Below are 18,195 nucleotides of genomic sequence, written 5' to 3'. Positions count from 1 at the left end.
TTCGGCCATACCGGAATGGGGAGTAGAGCTTTCTTATAACAGTATCATCATCATCATAACAAAGCCAGAAACACTACATTGCTTTGCACTGGTGTCCCCATGACTATGATATACTACTAGTTCCTCCTATATATCTTCCCCAGGTTGGTGAACTTGAGCTGCTGACTACTGGTGGGCTGGTCGCCGCGTTCTTCTGGACTTTGAGATGTGAGCGAGAGCGGCAGCTACGTCTGTAATCTGAGGTCTCTGGCTGGCTGTTGTATTCAGGCACATTCGAGCAACGGAAAGGACCTGGTACAATGATGTCATGCTGTACTGATTACCAAGCGTTGGATCCGCCAACATTGCAAAATCCCTCCTGTTGATCAAAGGGGTGGCCTGAAATTATACACCAACAAAAGTCACAACAATTAATCTTCATCGCAGAAAGAGAAACTCGTTTTACTTTTTAGACAAGGGTACTTAAGATGTACATTGAAGGAGCAAACAAAACCTATATATGTTTCTGTCTAGTGTAGGCCAAACCTATTATGGCTTCCATATGAGGAATTATGGAGAAATGCCAAGAAGAATCTTACCTCAGCAGTGGCAAGACCAAATGTAACAAAAGAAGATAATAAATCTATGCTAATCAAATGATTAAAAACTACTGATAAACTTATGATGCTTCTGCCAGTTTTAAGAAGCAAATAGAAATCAGAACTCACCAAAGATATACCAGGTAACACAATATTGTCCTTGGTACAGACATTATAGCATTGGGGAGAAGCAAGGAGTAGTTCTACAAAAGAAAAAGAAAAAGCTGGAAGTGATGCTTACCCATTCAGCAAGGCTACGCTCAGCTCTGATTCGACTCTGATCTAAAGCTTTTCTTCCTGTGATAACCTCCAGTATGACAACACCAAAGCTGTAAACATCTGACTTGGTAGTCAACTGACCGCTCTCAAGATACTCCGGCGCACAATACCCAGGTGTACCCATCACTCTAGTTGAAACATGAGTATCGTCACCAGTCGGACCTAGCTTTGCCAAGCCAAAGTCGGCTAGCTTTGCATGATATTCCTCGCCAAGCAAAATATTGGCGCATTTCACGTCACGGTTTATGACAGGAGGGTTGCAGATAACATGCAAATGCTTCAGGCCCTGAGCTGCCCCAGCAAGTATCTTCATCCTTGTATTCCAATCAAGAGGTTTCTTATCAGGGGGGAGATCTAGGAAGATAAAAAACAAAATTAAATTTTGGTTAAACAAGCTGATCTAATTATTCTTGCAACAATATATATAAAGAGAAAGACACACACACACACACACACACACACACACACACATATATATGGTAGTTTAACATACCAAAAATATGAGTTTCCAATGAACCCAGAGGCATGTATTCATAGACTAGAAGCCTCTGGTCATCATCAGCACAGAAGCCAACAAGCTTGACGAGATTCGGGTGATGCATCCTGTTCAACACCATAACTTCTGTGCAGAACTCTTTGTTCCCTTGCAATCCATTGGGGTTGAGAATCTTTATAGCAACCTGTTGCAGCACATACAAGCGGATCATATACTACACCATATCCTCACAAGCCTCACTTTTCATAATAAAACAACCTCAGTAAACCATAGCATAGATCATCGATCACATTAAAAAATACGAAGCAAAATGCTACTGCGATCCATTCTTGAACTCACCACATCAGTTTAACTTCTCATCACACTGTCGTTCATGTGACTAACACTTTAGCTAGAAAATATCTTCCGAGTTTAATATATCATCGAACATGACTGCAATTCCAATTACTAAACTGCCAATAGAACACATTAACTCACCTCGTTGCCGTCTAGAACACCTTTATAAACCTTTCCGAACCCACCCTCTCCCAGAAAGTGATCTCGTGGGAAGCCCAATGTCGCCGCATTCAGCTCCTTGTAGGTGAATGATAGGCGATCGGCATGCGGACCAGGGCTTGAGATGAACTTAGTGCGCACGGCCCCCTGACTGGTCTCTAATCTTGACATCTCTGCAGAAACAAAATAGATGCACCACCAGTGTAGTTGTCCGCTATCACATGAAAAAGCCTAAACACTTCCATTACCGAGAACAAAACCCGTTTATGTGGGAAGTTATGAATCAGCAAAAAGGAACCGAACAAATTCCAAGTACTATGCAACAACAAGGTTTATTGTAAATAGAAAAGTCAAAATGACAGAAATAACACAATTCTTTACTCAACAATATCCATGTCGAAGCAACCATGTAATCTTTTGATTTGTTTTTGAGTAAAGTATAGATGCATGGGGTTACCCAGTAATTGGACATAGTAATTTTATAGGTAGACTCCCAATTTTTTTGAAAAAACAGCAAGTGGAAATAGTAATAAATCAAGACAGACATGTACACCTAGTAATACACGAGGAACACATAGATGTATACAGTTGTACCTCATTAATAAGCACAATAAACAGGGGCAGCTATAAACGACATGTAACCTGTTTCATTTTACATATCGTACCACACATATTCAAAATTTTATTTTGGTGTCTCACTTAAGTTTTCATCTACATCACCGAATTCCGGGCTTTGCCAACGCACTAATCCAACCATAGCAAGAACAAGGGACACAAATTTGTGCCGGGACATGCATACATCACACATATCATCGCGAGACACAGTGGGATTTGTGGTCCTCCTCATAATAACATTAATTTACTTCCTAAAAGAAAAATTGCCACAATCAAATAACATTTACTCACTAGCTAGTAAAATAATGTGCAATTTCAAGGCCCAGAACAGCACTTTCTGTTCTAGGAGGTTAGTGGGACGTTTGCTCTGTTTTGGTCGGCGTCACCGCCACCTCCACGATGGTTGTGTAGGTTTTGGGCCACTTTGGCGATCTTAAACCAAATATAGAAGACCTCAAGACTGTGCTCTGACGTGTGTTTTTTATAGAAAGGAAGAAAGAAGAAGCCCTAGGACCACAAGTTCATGGCGAAATTAATTACTCAATCGGTTGAAAATATACTGTATGCCGCGAGTATATTTTGTCCTGCACACAGACCAATGGGATACTAAATGACTAGTAGAATGCACCTAATTATTATCCTGATTTATTATAGAATTAACTATATTCGATGTACTACTACATATTTTTCTACCGGAATAAGAAAAACGTCATGGTACATTAGCGAACAAGACTATTATCGCCCTGCAAACTTGAAAGTTGAAACAGAGAGAGTAGCCGATTGGTAAGAAAGTGAATTGAAGTATCCAAAGGTGCAAGAATTTCTTGATGGTATATCTGCACGCATCCAAAGAAGAGCACATGCAAAGATCAAAGAAAGGAGCGCATGAATCTTGTGCGGTTTCAGGGCCGAGAAGAGAAGCACACTTTGTTGGCGCAGTCAGTTACTTAATCGTGAAGAAATGAACCTACACGAAATCCTAATTCCCAAGAATGCCCAAAAATTGCGAGAAAGCATTGCGGCGTCGCAAATTGAGGGAACGAACACGGGCACGGCCGCCCATGCCATGGCACTATTCCGTAGACATTTCACGAACCAAACATCAAGTGAAGAAGCCACGGGATCAACCCTCGCTCATAGACCACCGACGTCAGTAACCAACCGAGAACTCGATCAGCCGCACGATACCAAGAGACTACGTCGAGCGGCGGGGCCAAAGTGCCAAACTAGCAAGCCACCGCGGCGGCAAAGAACCGGCGTCAGGGGAGAAGAAGAAGAAGGAGAAGAATTCCCGCACCGCAAAGGAAGAGGAGGAAGAAGGAAGAAGCCGCGCGCACGTACCAGCTGAGGGCGAGGGCGTGGGCGATGGCGAGGCGGCCGGCGCGATCTGGGACGGCTTCTCCGCGGGCTCCTTCCTCATGTCCCCCGCCGCGGCGCCCTTCTTCTGCGACGAGGTGCAGCACCCCATGGCGTCCCGAGGCCAGAGGCACGGAATGCAGTGGTGAGGGAGGGAGGGAGGGAGGGATGGAAGGGAAGTGAAGTGCGCAGGGTTTGGGAGCCGGAGGTTGGAACGGACGACAAGCGCAGGAAGAATGTGGGGGAGAAACGGACGAGACGAGACGAGACGACTCAGTCCTCCCTTTTGTCCACGACTCCGAGGAAGGACGGAACTGCTCAACTGTCCTCAGGTGCCGTCTGCTGCCTCCGCCACGGCCCGCCCGCCCCGCGTGACCGTTTTGCTTCCGTGGACACGCACGCGCACTCTCCGCTACGTCGATGCGCCTTCGGTCCTACGTTACGTACTTTCTCCAAGTACGCCTTCCTTTGGACTTCGCTTTTTCTTTGGTCTCTGTGAATTCGCTCAGGCGCCTCCTTCTCCTTCCTTGGCCGCCGCCGCCGCCGCCGCCGCAGCTTGAGGCGGAGATGGAGGAGTACGGCGCGGGGGACCTCCTGAGCGAGGCCATGTGCGCCGGCGCGCGGGTGGTGGTGGTGGAGGACTGCGTGGAGGCGCCCGCCGCCTTCGTCCTCCACCTCCTCCTCAAGCGCGCGCTCGCGGCAGCCGGTGGCGCGGCGCTCCTCGCCCTCGCGCACCCCTTCTCACACTACGACCGCGTCCTCCGAAAGATGGTAAGCGTCCCGTGCTTGCTACCAGCCTTGCCATAACCTAACCACGGTCTCTGTCACACACACACACACACACACACACACTTGTTACTTAGTGAGTACTGCAGAGTTGTATGTCCTTACTTGAGAAATTATGTAATCGTGTTCATGCTTGCTTCGAGTAATCATCTGTAAATAAATGGGTGGCATTCCATCAGAAAATTTGACAAGGTGATCTGGGTATAGAATCTACTCCTAGTGTCAAAAAACGTCCTACGTTATGGGACGGAGGGAGTAGTATACATAAGTATAAGTTTGCTCTTTTTTTCTTCTTTCTTTTTGCGAAAGATACATAACTTTGCTCTAATCTGAATATGGGACTGAATCCCATACTAAACAATCGCACTTCGAAAGTTTAAATAGGTTCGACTGGGGGGAGTTCACAGTTACGACTGATGATGTTTCACTGCTGGAAGTCGCTGTCGTAAATCTAACTCCCGAGCATCATCCATCATAACAGTGAACCATTGGGTTTATGCATAATGCTTCATGTCAGAACTGTATACTTGTGTTGCCAGGAAGCCACTATTGAATGAACTGGCAGCAATAGCTCAATGTCTGTGCCACTTCAGTATTTCAACAACCAGCTCATCCAGAACCACAAGGTCTAGCAAGTTTGCACAAGTTAAATCTAACTTTGTTTACTGCACTGGAAGCTGGACTGACCATTCAGAGAGCGTATATGTTTCGATTTCTACCAGTATTGTGGCCTACTTTAAATGTTGGACGGCTGATGATTTCTTCTCCTGAAATTTTCCAGGGCTGTAACTTGTCCATGCATAGGAAGAGTGAGAGGCTTCATTTCTTTGACTTGCAGGCGTTCCCAGGCAAGACCTTTGAGTACCTTGTTTCTCCAAATGCTGCATCATTGTTAACAAGTCACTGATTTGCATGCTTCTTTACTCAGGTGGAACACGGGGAGGTGCCATTGCTGATAGCTTAGCTCAGCTGTATAGTGGCGTTCAGAGAGTGGTGGAGACATACAGGAGTGGAGAAAATGCAGGTCGGTTCACGGTTATGATAGATGATGTTTCACTCTTGGAAGTTGCTGCCAGTGGTTCTGCAGATGATGTCTTGGACTTCTTGCATTATTGCGTGACACTTACGTCTGAGATGGTAAAACTGAATCTGCCAATCACTGCCAGTACTCTTTCTTCACAGCATATTCACAATTTTTACACCTTGTTTGTGTCTTGGCAGAATTGCTCGCTCGTGGTTCTTATTCATGAGGATATTTATTCAAGCGAGGATGGTGTGGGACTTCTCGCACATCTGCGCTATATTGCGGATCTTGTGATTAAAGCAGCACCTCTGAGCACTGGTTTAGCCGCTGATGTTCATGGACAGGTCAGGTTCTTGATCACCACTCTGCATACTTTAGGTTCTTGGTTTGATTTTTTGAGCCACTATAGATAGCTGTGAATTTGCTCCAGCGAACGTTGGTCTTATTGTGAATGATGGCACTTGGCACCGTCCATTTTATTTTACAGTTGACAAGCGTTTCATTCTTTTCTCAACAGCTGTCAGTAATAAACAAAGGAATGCTCATCGAGCAAAGGCCGGCAAAAGGGCGGAAAGTTTGGAACTTCCATTTTAAGGTGAAGGAAAACGGCGCAGACTTCTTCTACCCAGGGAGCAGACACTAGAACTTTGGGCACCGTAAAGCTGCAGAGCAGATATCACTCAAGTGATGCCATTTGATGCGTCGCTCGTTATGTTGGAAGTTGCCCTGTTTTAAGGAGCATCATGGAAAGGAAACCAGTTTTGCCCGGTTCAGGATTTGCATGGTTCCATCTTTTTTTTGCCATTTTCTAGGCAGCTTGTGTTGCCTTTATTCATTGGAAATGGGGATGTACTCTACATTGTAAACCTTTGATCTGGAGCATTAGAGCAGACACTAGGGAGAACTGCAATGCGAAAACATAAGTACTCCCTCTGTAAAGTAAATAAGACCTTTTAGATCACTAAAGTAAGTAGTGATCTAAAAGGTCTTATATTACTCCCTCTGTAAAGAAATATATGATCTTTTAGATCATTATTACAGAGTGAGTAGAAGTGAAGTGCAACCTTTTGACTTTAGAACACAACCTTGTCAGTTATATCAGCTTGGTCAAGGTTGAATGATTTAACATGCATTATGTATATACTCCTAGATAGATAGGAGTGACAACTTGGCTACTGGCTTGCTCCTTCTTAAGACTCTTCTTGAGTAAGACTAAGCATATCTATCTCTCCAAGAGAACTGAAGATCGCAAACCATAACGAGGGGTAACATGCATGGTACTGTACTTACTACGACGGATGGCCACATAGATTAGATATTACAAATGTTCATCTTGAGTCGGCCGGCCAGGGACAATAATCATACGGGTGGGTCTTTATTTGTTGAGCACTCTAATGTGAGTCAATAACCTATGTATATGTAGTAACAGACGCTACAGTGGACCAGAAGGGAGGGTCGCGTCATCTGTCTTCTGCTTGGCCTGCCTCATCTTCTTGTCCAGACTGTCGGACGAATTGCCCACGGACACGTGGCCGCTGCTCGGCTAGTCTCTTCCTGCTCTGGTACCGCACCTGAAAATAGCCAAGCGGACGAGGCCGTCAATACAGACCATCAGAAACGTCAAATGCTTCAGCAGATAAAATCGCACTCCCCAAGGCACTATCAATGACATTTCCTACGGCTATGCTGCTATGCTATTCCGTTTAGTGGCCTGTCATTACATTTTTGGAAGCAACATAAAAGCTCGTGTTTCTCTCTCTCTCTTTCTCCTTTTGTTTTGTTTTGAGGAAATTAAGTGTTTCTCTCTTTCAGAAGTAAGAAGTTACTCCCTCCGTCCCATAATATAAGAACGTTTTTGACACTAGTGAAGTGTCAAAAACGTTCTTATATTATGGGACAGAGGGAGTAATATTCATCATCATCATGACATAAACAATGGTTTGCGTCCAACTACTTGGAAAACATTCCTGGTCATTCATACTATACTAAATCAAACTGAAACGGGCCTAATTTTGGAAGTCCCTGCTTTAGAAAGCATGTAGCTGAAAATAGATTTACCTTTTTCCCGAAGTTCCTCTCTTTCCGCTTCTGCCTGAATTTGTTCACTGCAGCTTCTCGTTGGCTGAGCTGATTCTGACATACCATGTCATTGCCACTACCGCTCGGCCCGCTCCCACTACCGTTGCCACCGCCAGCCTCTGTTTTGTCCATGGCACCACTGTCCATGTTTGGCCTTGCAATATTGGGAGCGGAGCTACTTGCGTTTTGCGTATTGCTTCCATTATTGCTGCCTGAGATGCTCCCGTTCACACCATAGTTAGCAGCATGACCTTCCAGGGGTAAATCAGACGCATTGGATGAACCACACCGAGCGTTTGATGCACGGTCAATTAATGTCTGTTGCTGTGCAATAACATGGCGGTAATAGTGTGCATGATGGTGATGCTGCACAGAGCTTTGCTGTGCCTCGCTTGAGTGGCCCACTTTCACTGCATTGACAATTTCTTCAGAAGCTTTGTCCTTGCGTGCCGCGTCAGCTGGTGACACTTGGTGCTGCACCGGATGGAATGCTGAAGTCTGCTGGTTCGATTTAACAAGTGATGGTGACATAACTCTCTCCCTGTCTGTACAAGGCTTTGCAATGGCATTCTTGGTACTGGAGCCCATGTCATTGTTGTTGCTACTGCCATTTGAGCCCTGCTTTATTTGAGCAGCATCTGAATTTGACTCCATCTTGCAGGTGGAGTTCGTTTTCACAGCCTCTGAGCTGTTATCTTGAGGTGAACAGCTTCCCCGAAATGTTGCCCCACCTTGATCGGAAGCCATAGGAGTATGGTACCTTGCAAAATAAAGGACAGTTAGTACGCGACTTATTGCTGTGTTCATAACTTAGTAATTATAGTGATATTATGCTTTGCACCTGGTGAATGCTGAGAGATTTGATCTTTTCAGAATACTTCGTTCATCATGGATTTCAGTTCCACATCTAGCTGTTTCCGATATCTTCAGACCCAACTCTTGGGATGGCATGTTGATGGGAGAATCGTTTTTCATTTCAGTCCCGTGTGCCATCTTGGAGGAGCAATCAGGTGCATCAGTGATTCTAGCAGCCTGTTTCGATTCTGTGTTTCTGGCTATTGAACTAATCAAATCGGCAGTTTGACTAGTTGGTTCGTCGATGACTATTTTGTTTACGGACTTGTTTTGGGATATGAGATTCTCATGCTGTTTTTCTGTTGGATTAACAGACATCTGATTTGGAGAAGATTGATGCCCAAGACTTGAATTTCTAGGAGCGCCTATTTCTAAGTATTTCCCCATGGAGTCATCTGCATAAGAAGTGGCAGTTGGTTGACATAGACAGTAAAAGGTGTATTTACTTTGTATGAAGGATACCGTTAGCATACGATACCATTATTTTCTTTTTGATTATTGATGTTCCTTTTATTTGCAGTCGGCAACCACCTATTGCTGCCTATCTCTGATCTGGGGTGAATTACTTGCGCACAGGTACTATCAGGTGAATCTGCTAGATGATCAGAAGACACAAGTTGTGGACTATCAATCTCCACAGCACGCTTCGTCCATGAACTCTGCATTTTAAAATAGAACGGTGGCATGAGAATAGAATAGATTTTCAAAAGAGATTTTTTTTAAACAGTGGCACAAACGTTATCATTTTGTTACTCAGTTCTAAGGGTGGACTCAGGGTGAGACGTTAAAACAAAAGGTCTAAAATGCCCACGGTGAACCGGTCTAGGATCTGATCTGGGGTGAATTACTAGGAAGTGCAAAGTATGTGCACTAAAAAATTGTACTTAACACATAGCTTTTCAACCAGCAGAGGTATTAATCCTATTAATTTTGGAAGCGTCAAACAATTGTTCCGAGTAGTATTCAACTAATACCCTTTATATTACATCTATCGCAATCTTCTAATGAGTAAAGAGTACCTTCCAATTTTAAGTAACCAGCATACCTGAGTGCCACTGCCATTATCACTGCCATCCCTAGCATTGGGCCCAACACTAAAGTCGTCGTCAGCATCATCATCGTCATCGTCATCATCATCATGACTGCCGCCACTGTTGTTCTCATATTCATCACCAGCCTTTGGTTTGGAACATTTTTGTGTATGGATGCCACTTTCACTTCCACTGGACTAGATTCCGAGAAAGGCAAATTCCAGAGTGATAATCAGAGAAGATACCCAGATAAATAGGTAGGTCAAAGAAACTATGCCCTCATGACTTTTGGGCTTGGTTTTCCGACATGAAATAAGCTAGACCAACAACAAGCAACTTACACTGTGGCATCGCCTCCATATGTGCTGCCAAAGGGTCTTAAGTTCATTCTTCCGTATCGGCTTCACTAAGAAGTCAACTGCTCCCTTTGATAGACACTTAAAGACTGTACTCATCGAGTCATTCTTAGACATCACTGCACGGAAACAACATAAGCTTTAGAAGCTAAGAATATTTAAACTAAAAAATTAGCAAGGACCCAAAATAAGTGTATTAATCTGTTGGAGCAATATGGTTGAGCAGGAAAGCTACTTACTGATCACAGGAATGCCCTTGCAAATACTGTGACTCGTGATCTTACTGAGTAGACCGATGCCAGATAGACAAGGCATGGCGACCTCAGTTAATACAAGGTCAATACGGTTTTGCACATCTTCAAGATAATGCCATGCATGCAATCCATTCTCAGCAGCGATAACTACAAAGGAAAGATATGCATTTTGCAATCAATGGACTGACGTAATTGAAACAGTTTCAAAGAAAAGCAATATTGATTTAGCTTTCACCTTTGAATATAGAAGGAAAGGCATAATCCTAATAGGAAACAACATAATGTACTGAACGAATTAACAAACACATCAAACGTACTCCCTCCGATTCTTTTTACTTTGCTTATAACTTTTTCTCAGTTTTCTCGTATTAGTCTGTGCGTTGCCGATTCCTAGCGGTGGTTTCCTTTTGTGCCCCGCCCCATCCGCTTCTGCCCTAATTAATTGCGTCAGTTTCCAAGAAAAGAGGCAGCAGCAAAACAGCATGCATTGGCTCATGCGGGCTGGGCGTGCTGCGGAGCCAAGTGCAGCGAAAAAGGAGGAGGACCAGCCAACCATTGCATGCATATCTACCCCTGATACTCATGCGGAGCATTGTTGCGCAGGGGCAAATTAGTCTAGAAAAATCAAACCAGTGCCCTCCTTGGTATGCGGGTCAAGAGTTATGCGCAGAGTAAATAGAATCGGAGGGAGTACAATTTACATTAGGAAGATCCATGACACTTGAATAAAGTTTGTATTTACCCAATATGGGTGTGGCTAGGTCTCACTCGACTAAGACTTAACCAAGCAATGCGCAATGCTCTTTTTCACAACAAGCAATATCAGTTTCCCCTTTTCCACAATAAGCAATTCCAGTATCCCCTTGTATTTTTATTTTTTGGAAAAGGAGGATAACCTCCAGCCTCAGTATCCCCCTGTATAAATGTTGTGATAGATGTATGGTCGCACTATCAGTTCAAAATGAACTCGAAGTGAAGTGAAATCTAAAACTGAAAGAGAGAGAGAACAAAATACAATAACATGAACACTCTGGCCTCTAACAGACCTACAAACTAGAAAAGATCAAAATCAAAATTAATAATTTACTTGAAAGTAGAGTTTAAATTTGCAGGGCATACCTTCATAGCCACACTTACGGAGCAGAGCACGGACAACATGTCGGGTACAGTCATCGTTCTCCACCAGCAAGACCCTTAGTGTCTCCACCGGCAGGAACTTCTCCCAGCGGATGACCCGGCCTTGCTGCTGCTTGTGCTCGTCCAAGCCTGGCGGCGCACTGTGCGTGCTGGGCCAGTCCTCTTCCTTGCTGCCGCCCCTCCATTCCTTGTCCTCGTTTGCCTTGAGGGCATGGCCATTCTCTACGGCGCCGTTTCCAGTTCCCCTAATATCACTGGTGGAAGGTCCGTCCGCGCCAGCTTGACTGGCGCTCACCATCAGCTGGATCTGGCTGGATCCGTGGCGTTTGCGACTAGAGACGGTTCACAGACGACGGAGCATGCCCTACGCTGGGTTCAGATATGGGCATGCTGCATCCAACGACTGGAATCTGCAACAAGCACACATGGATCAAGGTCGAATCTATCACGAGCATGGGAAATGCTTCGAATTATGGGCAGTTCGTCGGCAATTGACACGCACACCGTACGAAATTGGCAAGGATCGGCGCGCGATGCTAATGTTTGGAGAAGGGATTTATCGTACAAAATTGGTACTAGTTACTAGAGCAAAGATGAGCGTAATTCAGAGACTCTAGGAGCTTAAAAGACTGAAGAAATAGTCTCGGTGATGAGATGAAATTAGACTGCATCAGCAGTACTCGAGCTTCCAACAGAATCAGACAGGTAAACCAAAGGTTAAGCTCCCACCGCGATTCACCCCGGCCAGGCATCACTGACAGAGGACCTCACGCCGGTCCACCCGTGCCGGATTCCGGCGGGGGCGGCCGAGATCCACCGGATTTCAACCTCCTGGCCCCCGCCCCGAAATCAGCTAAAGCAAACACACAAAAAAGACGGGCGCTCGCGTTGCCAGAGGGAAGGGCGAGAGGGCGCGCACCGTGGCGGGTCGAGGCGCGGGCGGTGGCGGCATGGGCGTGGGCGCGCGAGCTTTGACCCGCGCGAGGAAGTAGCCGTGGATGTTTCCACAGCGCGGCGGGGTGTTACGAAGACCAGGCGAGACCGCGAGAGGTAAAACTGAGCCTGGGCTCTGGGGGGAGGACGAGAGGACAGGAGAGAAGAGAAGAGAAGAGGTGGTGCTGATTGCTGAAGGAAGGGGGACAGCGGGAGCAGGAGGAAATAGATAACGGGGTGACCATGACGTGGAGCAAGTGGAGGCGGGGAGGGCCGGAGGGAGCGGGTGGGCCCAGCGACCCGCCGGGATCCGACGAAATCTAAAGCCGCGCGCTCCATCGGCCCGTCAGATCCGCCCGGGGAGCCCCGACACGTGGAGCGCGGCGTGGGGCTCCGCCGCGGCCGGGGCGGGGCCGGGCGAGGCGACGCACTTCGGTAGGTGCGGGGTTGGCGGCTACTGTAGTTGACAGTGGGCCCGGGATGCGCGCCGCAGGAAAGATCGTCACGGCGTAGCTTCATCATGTCTTCACGGCGTTTAGGCATGGCTGGGTGTTTCTTTTTTGGGGTAACGAAAGGGCCGGTTGGAGATCGGAGAGTGATCTGTGGACTAGAGTAGTACAGTTTTACCTTTTCTGGCATCGGTTTTTCTGGTTCAACAGGAACACTTCGTCTCATCCACACGTTTTGAGACCTCATGCAATCGCCTCTTTTTTTCTATGAGAAAACAAGTTTGCCTTGTTTCTAAAATAAGCTACTAATTCTAAATCAATCTGAACCGCACACTTGTAAGCTGGCTTTTCTATTACTCCTCCGTTTCAAAATAAGTATCGTGATTTTAGTTTTAATTTTGAAGTAAAACCAGGAGACTTGTTTTTGAAAAGGAGGCTTAGTTGGGGTGGATGTGCTCTCTTTTTGGCACAAGGAGGCTTAGTTTATGGTTCTTCAGCTGTGCTGTGCTAAGTTTCATCTATAGTAAACTATTAGGGCCTCTTTGATTCGCGGGATTGCAAAAACATAGGAATAGAAAAAATGTAGGATTGAAATGACATGCCCATTGGATTCCTATAAGATTTGAGTTTGTTTGATTGTATCACAGGAAAAATAAAGGATTTCTTTCAAGAGGTTGGAGTGGATGCTACAATTCCTATAAAATGTAGTTCAAATGAATCTATAGGAAAAAAATCCTATGGGATTCAATCCTGCGAATCAAACGATCAACGCAGGAAAAATTCCGAAGGATTCTTATCCTTCAAAAATCCTATGAAAATCCTTTGAATCAAAGAGGCCCTTAATCTGTAAGTAGCGAACTAGGAGTAGAAATTTTAGCATTCTAGCTGGCCAACTATTTGTTTCTTTAGCTACAACAAGAACTAAAATACAATGAGCATTAAAATAGTTTTAATACCAAATATAGCAACTATAATAAAGAAAATAACGGACAAATTGACAAATTTTGATATTATGCACCACTATAGCAAACAAGGCTTCTATCATTTATGGTTGGTGCATGTGTTTTTCACAGATTTTTCGACCTTTCATTTTCGTTACTACCACTCAGTGAGGTAGCAATAATTAATTATTGTTTTAGATTATCTTAGTTCTATCTATGAACTTGAAGATGGCGATGACAAACATAGGATAGCCATGAATTGAGCCTTAGGAGCATGTTGAGAAATTGATTTGATTACTAAGTAAGCCACTCCATGCTTGGGCACGTGTAACGCCCCGACCACAATCATCGATTTCCATTTGTTATGACTGACTATCCCCTGGAATATAGCTTGGTCAAAATGCTTAATCTGCCCACTTTGTGTTTACTCACATGAACCCGAGAACCATTTTCTTGGAGGTTCTTTGGAGATGAACTTCCGAAAAAGAAAGTCCTAATATGAGTAGTCTATCAATTTTATTAACCATGATGTCACGTACACCCAACTCAAAGAAACCAACATCTTCGTCGGCCTAACAAGAACGCTCACTCTGGGGAGAACGTCTAGTTGATCGTTGGTTGAGAACGATAGTTGTCACTCGCGTTAGGCTCTCCTGCAATGCCGGACACTCCGGCCCCAACACCCACCTGCTCACGACGACCGCCACTCCGACACCGTCGCCCACCCCATGGCCACCCCGCTGCCCCCCCCCCGACCGTAGGCCGTAGCGGCGAGCTGCGATGGATGGAGTCAAGTCCCTCCTCCGTCGGATCTGATGCCCCGTCCTACCGTGACGCGCTCTGCTCGACGCCCTCTCGCCAGGCCCCTCCCCACCTTCGCCCCCCTCCTCGCCGGTAGCTATGCGCCACATCCCTCGCTCCGAGGTCCATTTCGTGGAGCACGGGCACGAGGCCGAGCAGGATGGAGGCTGGAGAGTCGCCACGGGTGGCAAACGGCCGCGTTCACCGCGTAATCCCCAGTTAAGTCTGATGGGTAGAGTGTCGTCCGAGATAAGTAGACCGACTCCCGCTTACATCTACTACTGTTACTCCACCAATCGACCGCTATCCAACATGCATCTATGGTATTAAGTTCATGAAAAACGAAGTAACGCCTTAAGCAAGATGACATGATGTAGACAAAGTAAACCCAATCAACATGAATAAACCCCATCATTCTACCCTTAATGGCAACAATACAAATACGTGCCTTGTCCCCTTCTGTCACTCGAATATAGAGCACCGCAAGATTGAACCCATCACAAAGCACCTCTCCCACTGAAGATAAATCAATCTAGTTGGCCAAACCAAACGGATAGATTGGAGAAAAATACAAAGCTATAACAATCATTGATACGTCTCCAACGTATCTATAAGTTTTGATTGTTCCATGCTACTCCCTCCGTCCCAAAATTCTTGTCTTAGATTTGTCTAGATACAGATGTATCTAATACTAAAACATGACTTGGTTCATCCGTATTTAGACAAATCCAAGACAAGAATTTTGGGACGGAGGGAGTATTATATTATCTGTTTTGGATGTTTAGTGGGATTTAATATGCTCTTTTATATTATTTTTGGGACTAAACTATTAAACGGAGGCCCAGTGCCAGTTTCTGTTTTTTTGCCTATTTTAGAGTTTTGCAGAAAAAGAATACCAAACGGAATGAAAGCTTCGCGATGATCTTTCTTGGACCGAAAGCAAACCAGAAGACTTGGAGTTGAAGTCAGAGATGCCACGAGGCGTCCACGAGGCAGGAGGGCGCGCCCAGGGGGTAGGCGCGCCCCCACCCTTGTGGGCCCCTCGTAGCTTCACCGACGTACTTCTTTCGCCTATATATACTCTTATACCATAAAAACATCAGAGAGAGCCACGAAACCACTTTTCCACCGCCGCAACCTTCTGTACCCGTGAGATCCCATCTTGAGGCCTTTTCCGGCGATCTGTCGGAGGGGCAATCGATCACGGAGGGCTTCTACATCAACACCATTGCCTCTCCGATGAAGCCTGAGTAGTTTACCACAGACCTTCGGGTCCATAGTTATTAGCTAGATGTCATCTTCTCTCTCTTTGATTCTCAATACAAATTTCTCCTCAATGTTCTTGGAGATCTATTCGATGTAATATTCTTTTGCGGTGTGTTTGCTGAGATCCGATGAATTGTGGATTTATGAACAAGATTATCTATGAATATTATTTGGTTCTTATCTGAATTCTTATATGCATGATTTGATATCTTTGCAAGTCTCTTCGAATTATCGGTTTAGTTTGGCCTACTAGATTGATCTTTCTTGCCATGGGAGAAGTGCTTAGCTTTGGTTCAATCTTGTGGTGTCCTTTCCCAGTGACAGTAGGGGTAGCAAGGCACGTATGGTATTGTTGCCATCGAGGATAAAAAGATGGAGTTTATATCATATGGCTTGAGTTTATCCCTCTACATCATGTCATCTTGCTTAATGCGTTACTCTGTTCTTATGAACTTAATACTCTAGATGCATGCTGGATAGCGGTCGATGTGTGGAGTAATAGTAGTAGATGCAGAATCGTTTCGGTCTACTTGACACGAACATGATGCCTATGTTCATGATCATTGCCTTAGATGTCTTCATAATTATGCGCTTTTCTATCAATTGCTAGGCATTAATTTGTTCACCCACCGTAATACATGCTATCTTGAGAGAAGCCACTAGTGAAACCTATGGCCCCGCGGTCTCTTTTCCATTATATTGCATCTCTTTTTCCATTATATTGCATCTCTTTCCCATATTGTTGAATCTCATTTACTATTTTGCAATTTTTACTTTCCAATCTATACAACAAAAATACCAAAAATATTTACTTTACTATCTCTATTAGATCTCACTTTTGCGAGTGACCGTGAAGGGATTGACAACCCCTTTATCGCGTTGGCTGCAAGGTTCTTGATTGTTTGTGTAGGTATTCGGTGACTTGCGCGTCGTATCCTACTGGATTGATACCTTGGTTCTCAAAACTGAGGGAAATACTTACGCTACTTTGCTGTATCACCCTTTCCTCTTCAAGGGAAAACCAACAAAAGCTCAAGAGGTAGCAAGAAGGATTTCTGGCGCCGTTGCCAGGGAGATCTACACCAAGTCAAGCCATACCAAGTACCCATCATAAACTCTTCTCCCTTGCATTATATTATTTGCCATTCGCCTCTCGTTTTCCTCTCCCCCACTTCTAAAATGATTTTTTGAAAACCTTTGCCTTTTCTTTGCCTTCTTCGTATGTCTTTTTGTTTGTGTTTCTGTGTGCCTTCTATTTGCTTGCATCTTTGCTTGCTAAAAATCTATTGATATGGATCCACTTAAAGTGTTCTACTTGGATCATCGTTGATCCTTATGCGCTCGTGATGAAACCCCAACTAGCCTAGTTGATGGGAAATCTTTAGATGAGCATGCTCATTTTGTGCGTCATCGTGTGTCTCAAAAAGGGATACTCTTATGGGATCAAATAAAGCGATTGCTGTGTTATGCTTGGAATCTTTATGAAATTTATGATTTTAGTTGTTGCTCTAAGAACCCTAAAAAACACCTTCCCTACCTATGTGAATTTAATAATAATGAAATCTTACCTTCTTGAAAGCCCTCCGTGATTGATTCCCCCTTTGACAGAGTACCGAAAAAGGCCTCCAGATGGGATTGCGGAAGAACGTAAACTTGTGGCGGCGAAAAAAGGGTTTGAGGTGGCTCTCCATTGGTTTCCCAATATTTGAGAATTTATAGAGGTGGAATTAGGTTAGACGGAGCCTCATAGGGACCACAAGGTAACAACCCCCCCAGGATACGCCCTGTTGCCTTATCGTCTCCTAGATTGCCGTCTGGTCTCCTCCCGAAGCTTGCAGGGTCTCTCTTGTCCCAAAAAAGATCGTCAGAAAGATTCATAGTGTTAGGACTCTGTTTGGTACTGATTTTCTGGAAACCAAAAACAAGCAAAAAATAACAACTGGCACTAGGCACTGGGTTAATAGGTTAGTCCCAACAAATGATATAAATAGCATAAAAATTCATATAAATTCTCCAAGATTGATAATATAATAGCATGAAACAATAATAAAATTATAGATACGTTGGAGACGTATCAGCATCCCCAAGCTTAATTCCTGCTCGTCCTAGAGTAGGTAAATGGTAAAAAAACAGAATTTTTGATGTGAAATGCTACTTAACATGTGTATCATGTAATCTCTTTTACGGTATGAATATTTAGATCTGAATGATTCAAAGTAATAGTCTATAATTTGATATGAAGACATCAATACTCAGGCATACGAACAAACAATCATGCCTTTCAAAATAAAAATGCTAAAGAATGTTATCCCTACAAAATCATATAATCTTGTCATGCTTGTTCTTCCTAACACAAAGTATTAATCATTAACTAGAAAACATGCTTGGCGTTGTGGGTATATACTCGTTGAGAGTCTAATCTATCAAGTGTCCAACACCGATCTAGGTAGATTCGGTCTCCTTC

General features: G+C 44.6%; 3 protein-coding genes across 3 annotated transcripts; 1 reads left to right on the top strand and 2 right to left on the bottom strand.

Annotated features, from left to right (window-relative positions):
* Positions 1-6: 6 nt before the first annotated feature.
* LOC119293720 (serine/threonine-protein kinase PBL27-like) lies at positions 7-4,054 on the bottom strand. The gene is made up of 5 exons (XM_037572097.1): positions 3,805-4,054; positions 1,831-2,021; positions 1,351-1,537; positions 820-1,211; positions 7-378 (listed from the first exon to the last, which is right to left on the bottom strand). Exons 1-5 carry the CDS (start codon positions 3,929-3,931, stop codon positions 166-168), a joined length of 1,110 nt encoding a protein of 369 aa, XP_037427994.1. The 5' UTR covers positions 3,932-4,054; the 3' UTR covers positions 7-165.
* A 247-nt stretch (positions 4,055-4,301) lies between these two features.
* LOC119290743 (elongator complex protein 6-like) lies at positions 4,302-6,710 on the top strand. The gene is made up of 5 exons (XM_037569382.1): positions 4,302-4,590; positions 5,387-5,453; positions 5,534-5,742; positions 5,827-5,973; positions 6,147-6,710. The coding sequence occupies exons 1-5, from the start codon at positions 4,387-4,389 to the stop codon at positions 6,270-6,272; spliced, it is 753 nt and encodes a 250-aa protein (XP_037425279.1). The 5' UTR covers positions 4,302-4,386; the 3' UTR covers positions 6,273-6,710.
* Positions 6,711-6,836: 126 nt separating this feature from the next.
* Positions 6,837-12,472, bottom strand: LOC119290742 (two-component response regulator-like PRR73). Its single transcript, XM_037569381.1, has 9 exons — positions 12,261-12,472; positions 11,324-11,751; positions 10,190-10,351; positions 9,936-10,069; positions 9,609-9,791; positions 9,042-9,222; positions 8,550-8,958; positions 7,688-8,468; positions 6,837-7,200 (listed from the first exon to the last, which is right to left on the bottom strand). The coding sequence occupies exons 2-9, from the start codon at positions 11,637-11,639 to the stop codon at positions 7,090-7,092; spliced, it is 2,277 nt and encodes a 758-aa protein (XP_037425278.1). The 5' UTR covers positions 11,640-11,751; positions 12,261-12,472; the 3' UTR covers positions 6,837-7,089.
* Positions 12,473-18,195: the final 5,723 nt, after the last annotated feature.

This window comes from Triticum dicoccoides, chromosome 4B (genome assembly GCF_002162155.2).
Source record: "Triticum dicoccoides isolate Atlit2015 ecotype Zavitan chromosome 4B, WEW_v2.0, whole genome shotgun sequence".
Classification (NCBI taxonomy): Eukaryota; Viridiplantae; Streptophyta; class Magnoliopsida; order Poales; family Poaceae; genus Triticum; species Triticum dicoccoides.
This window is presented reverse-complemented; position numbering and strand designations above follow the sequence as displayed.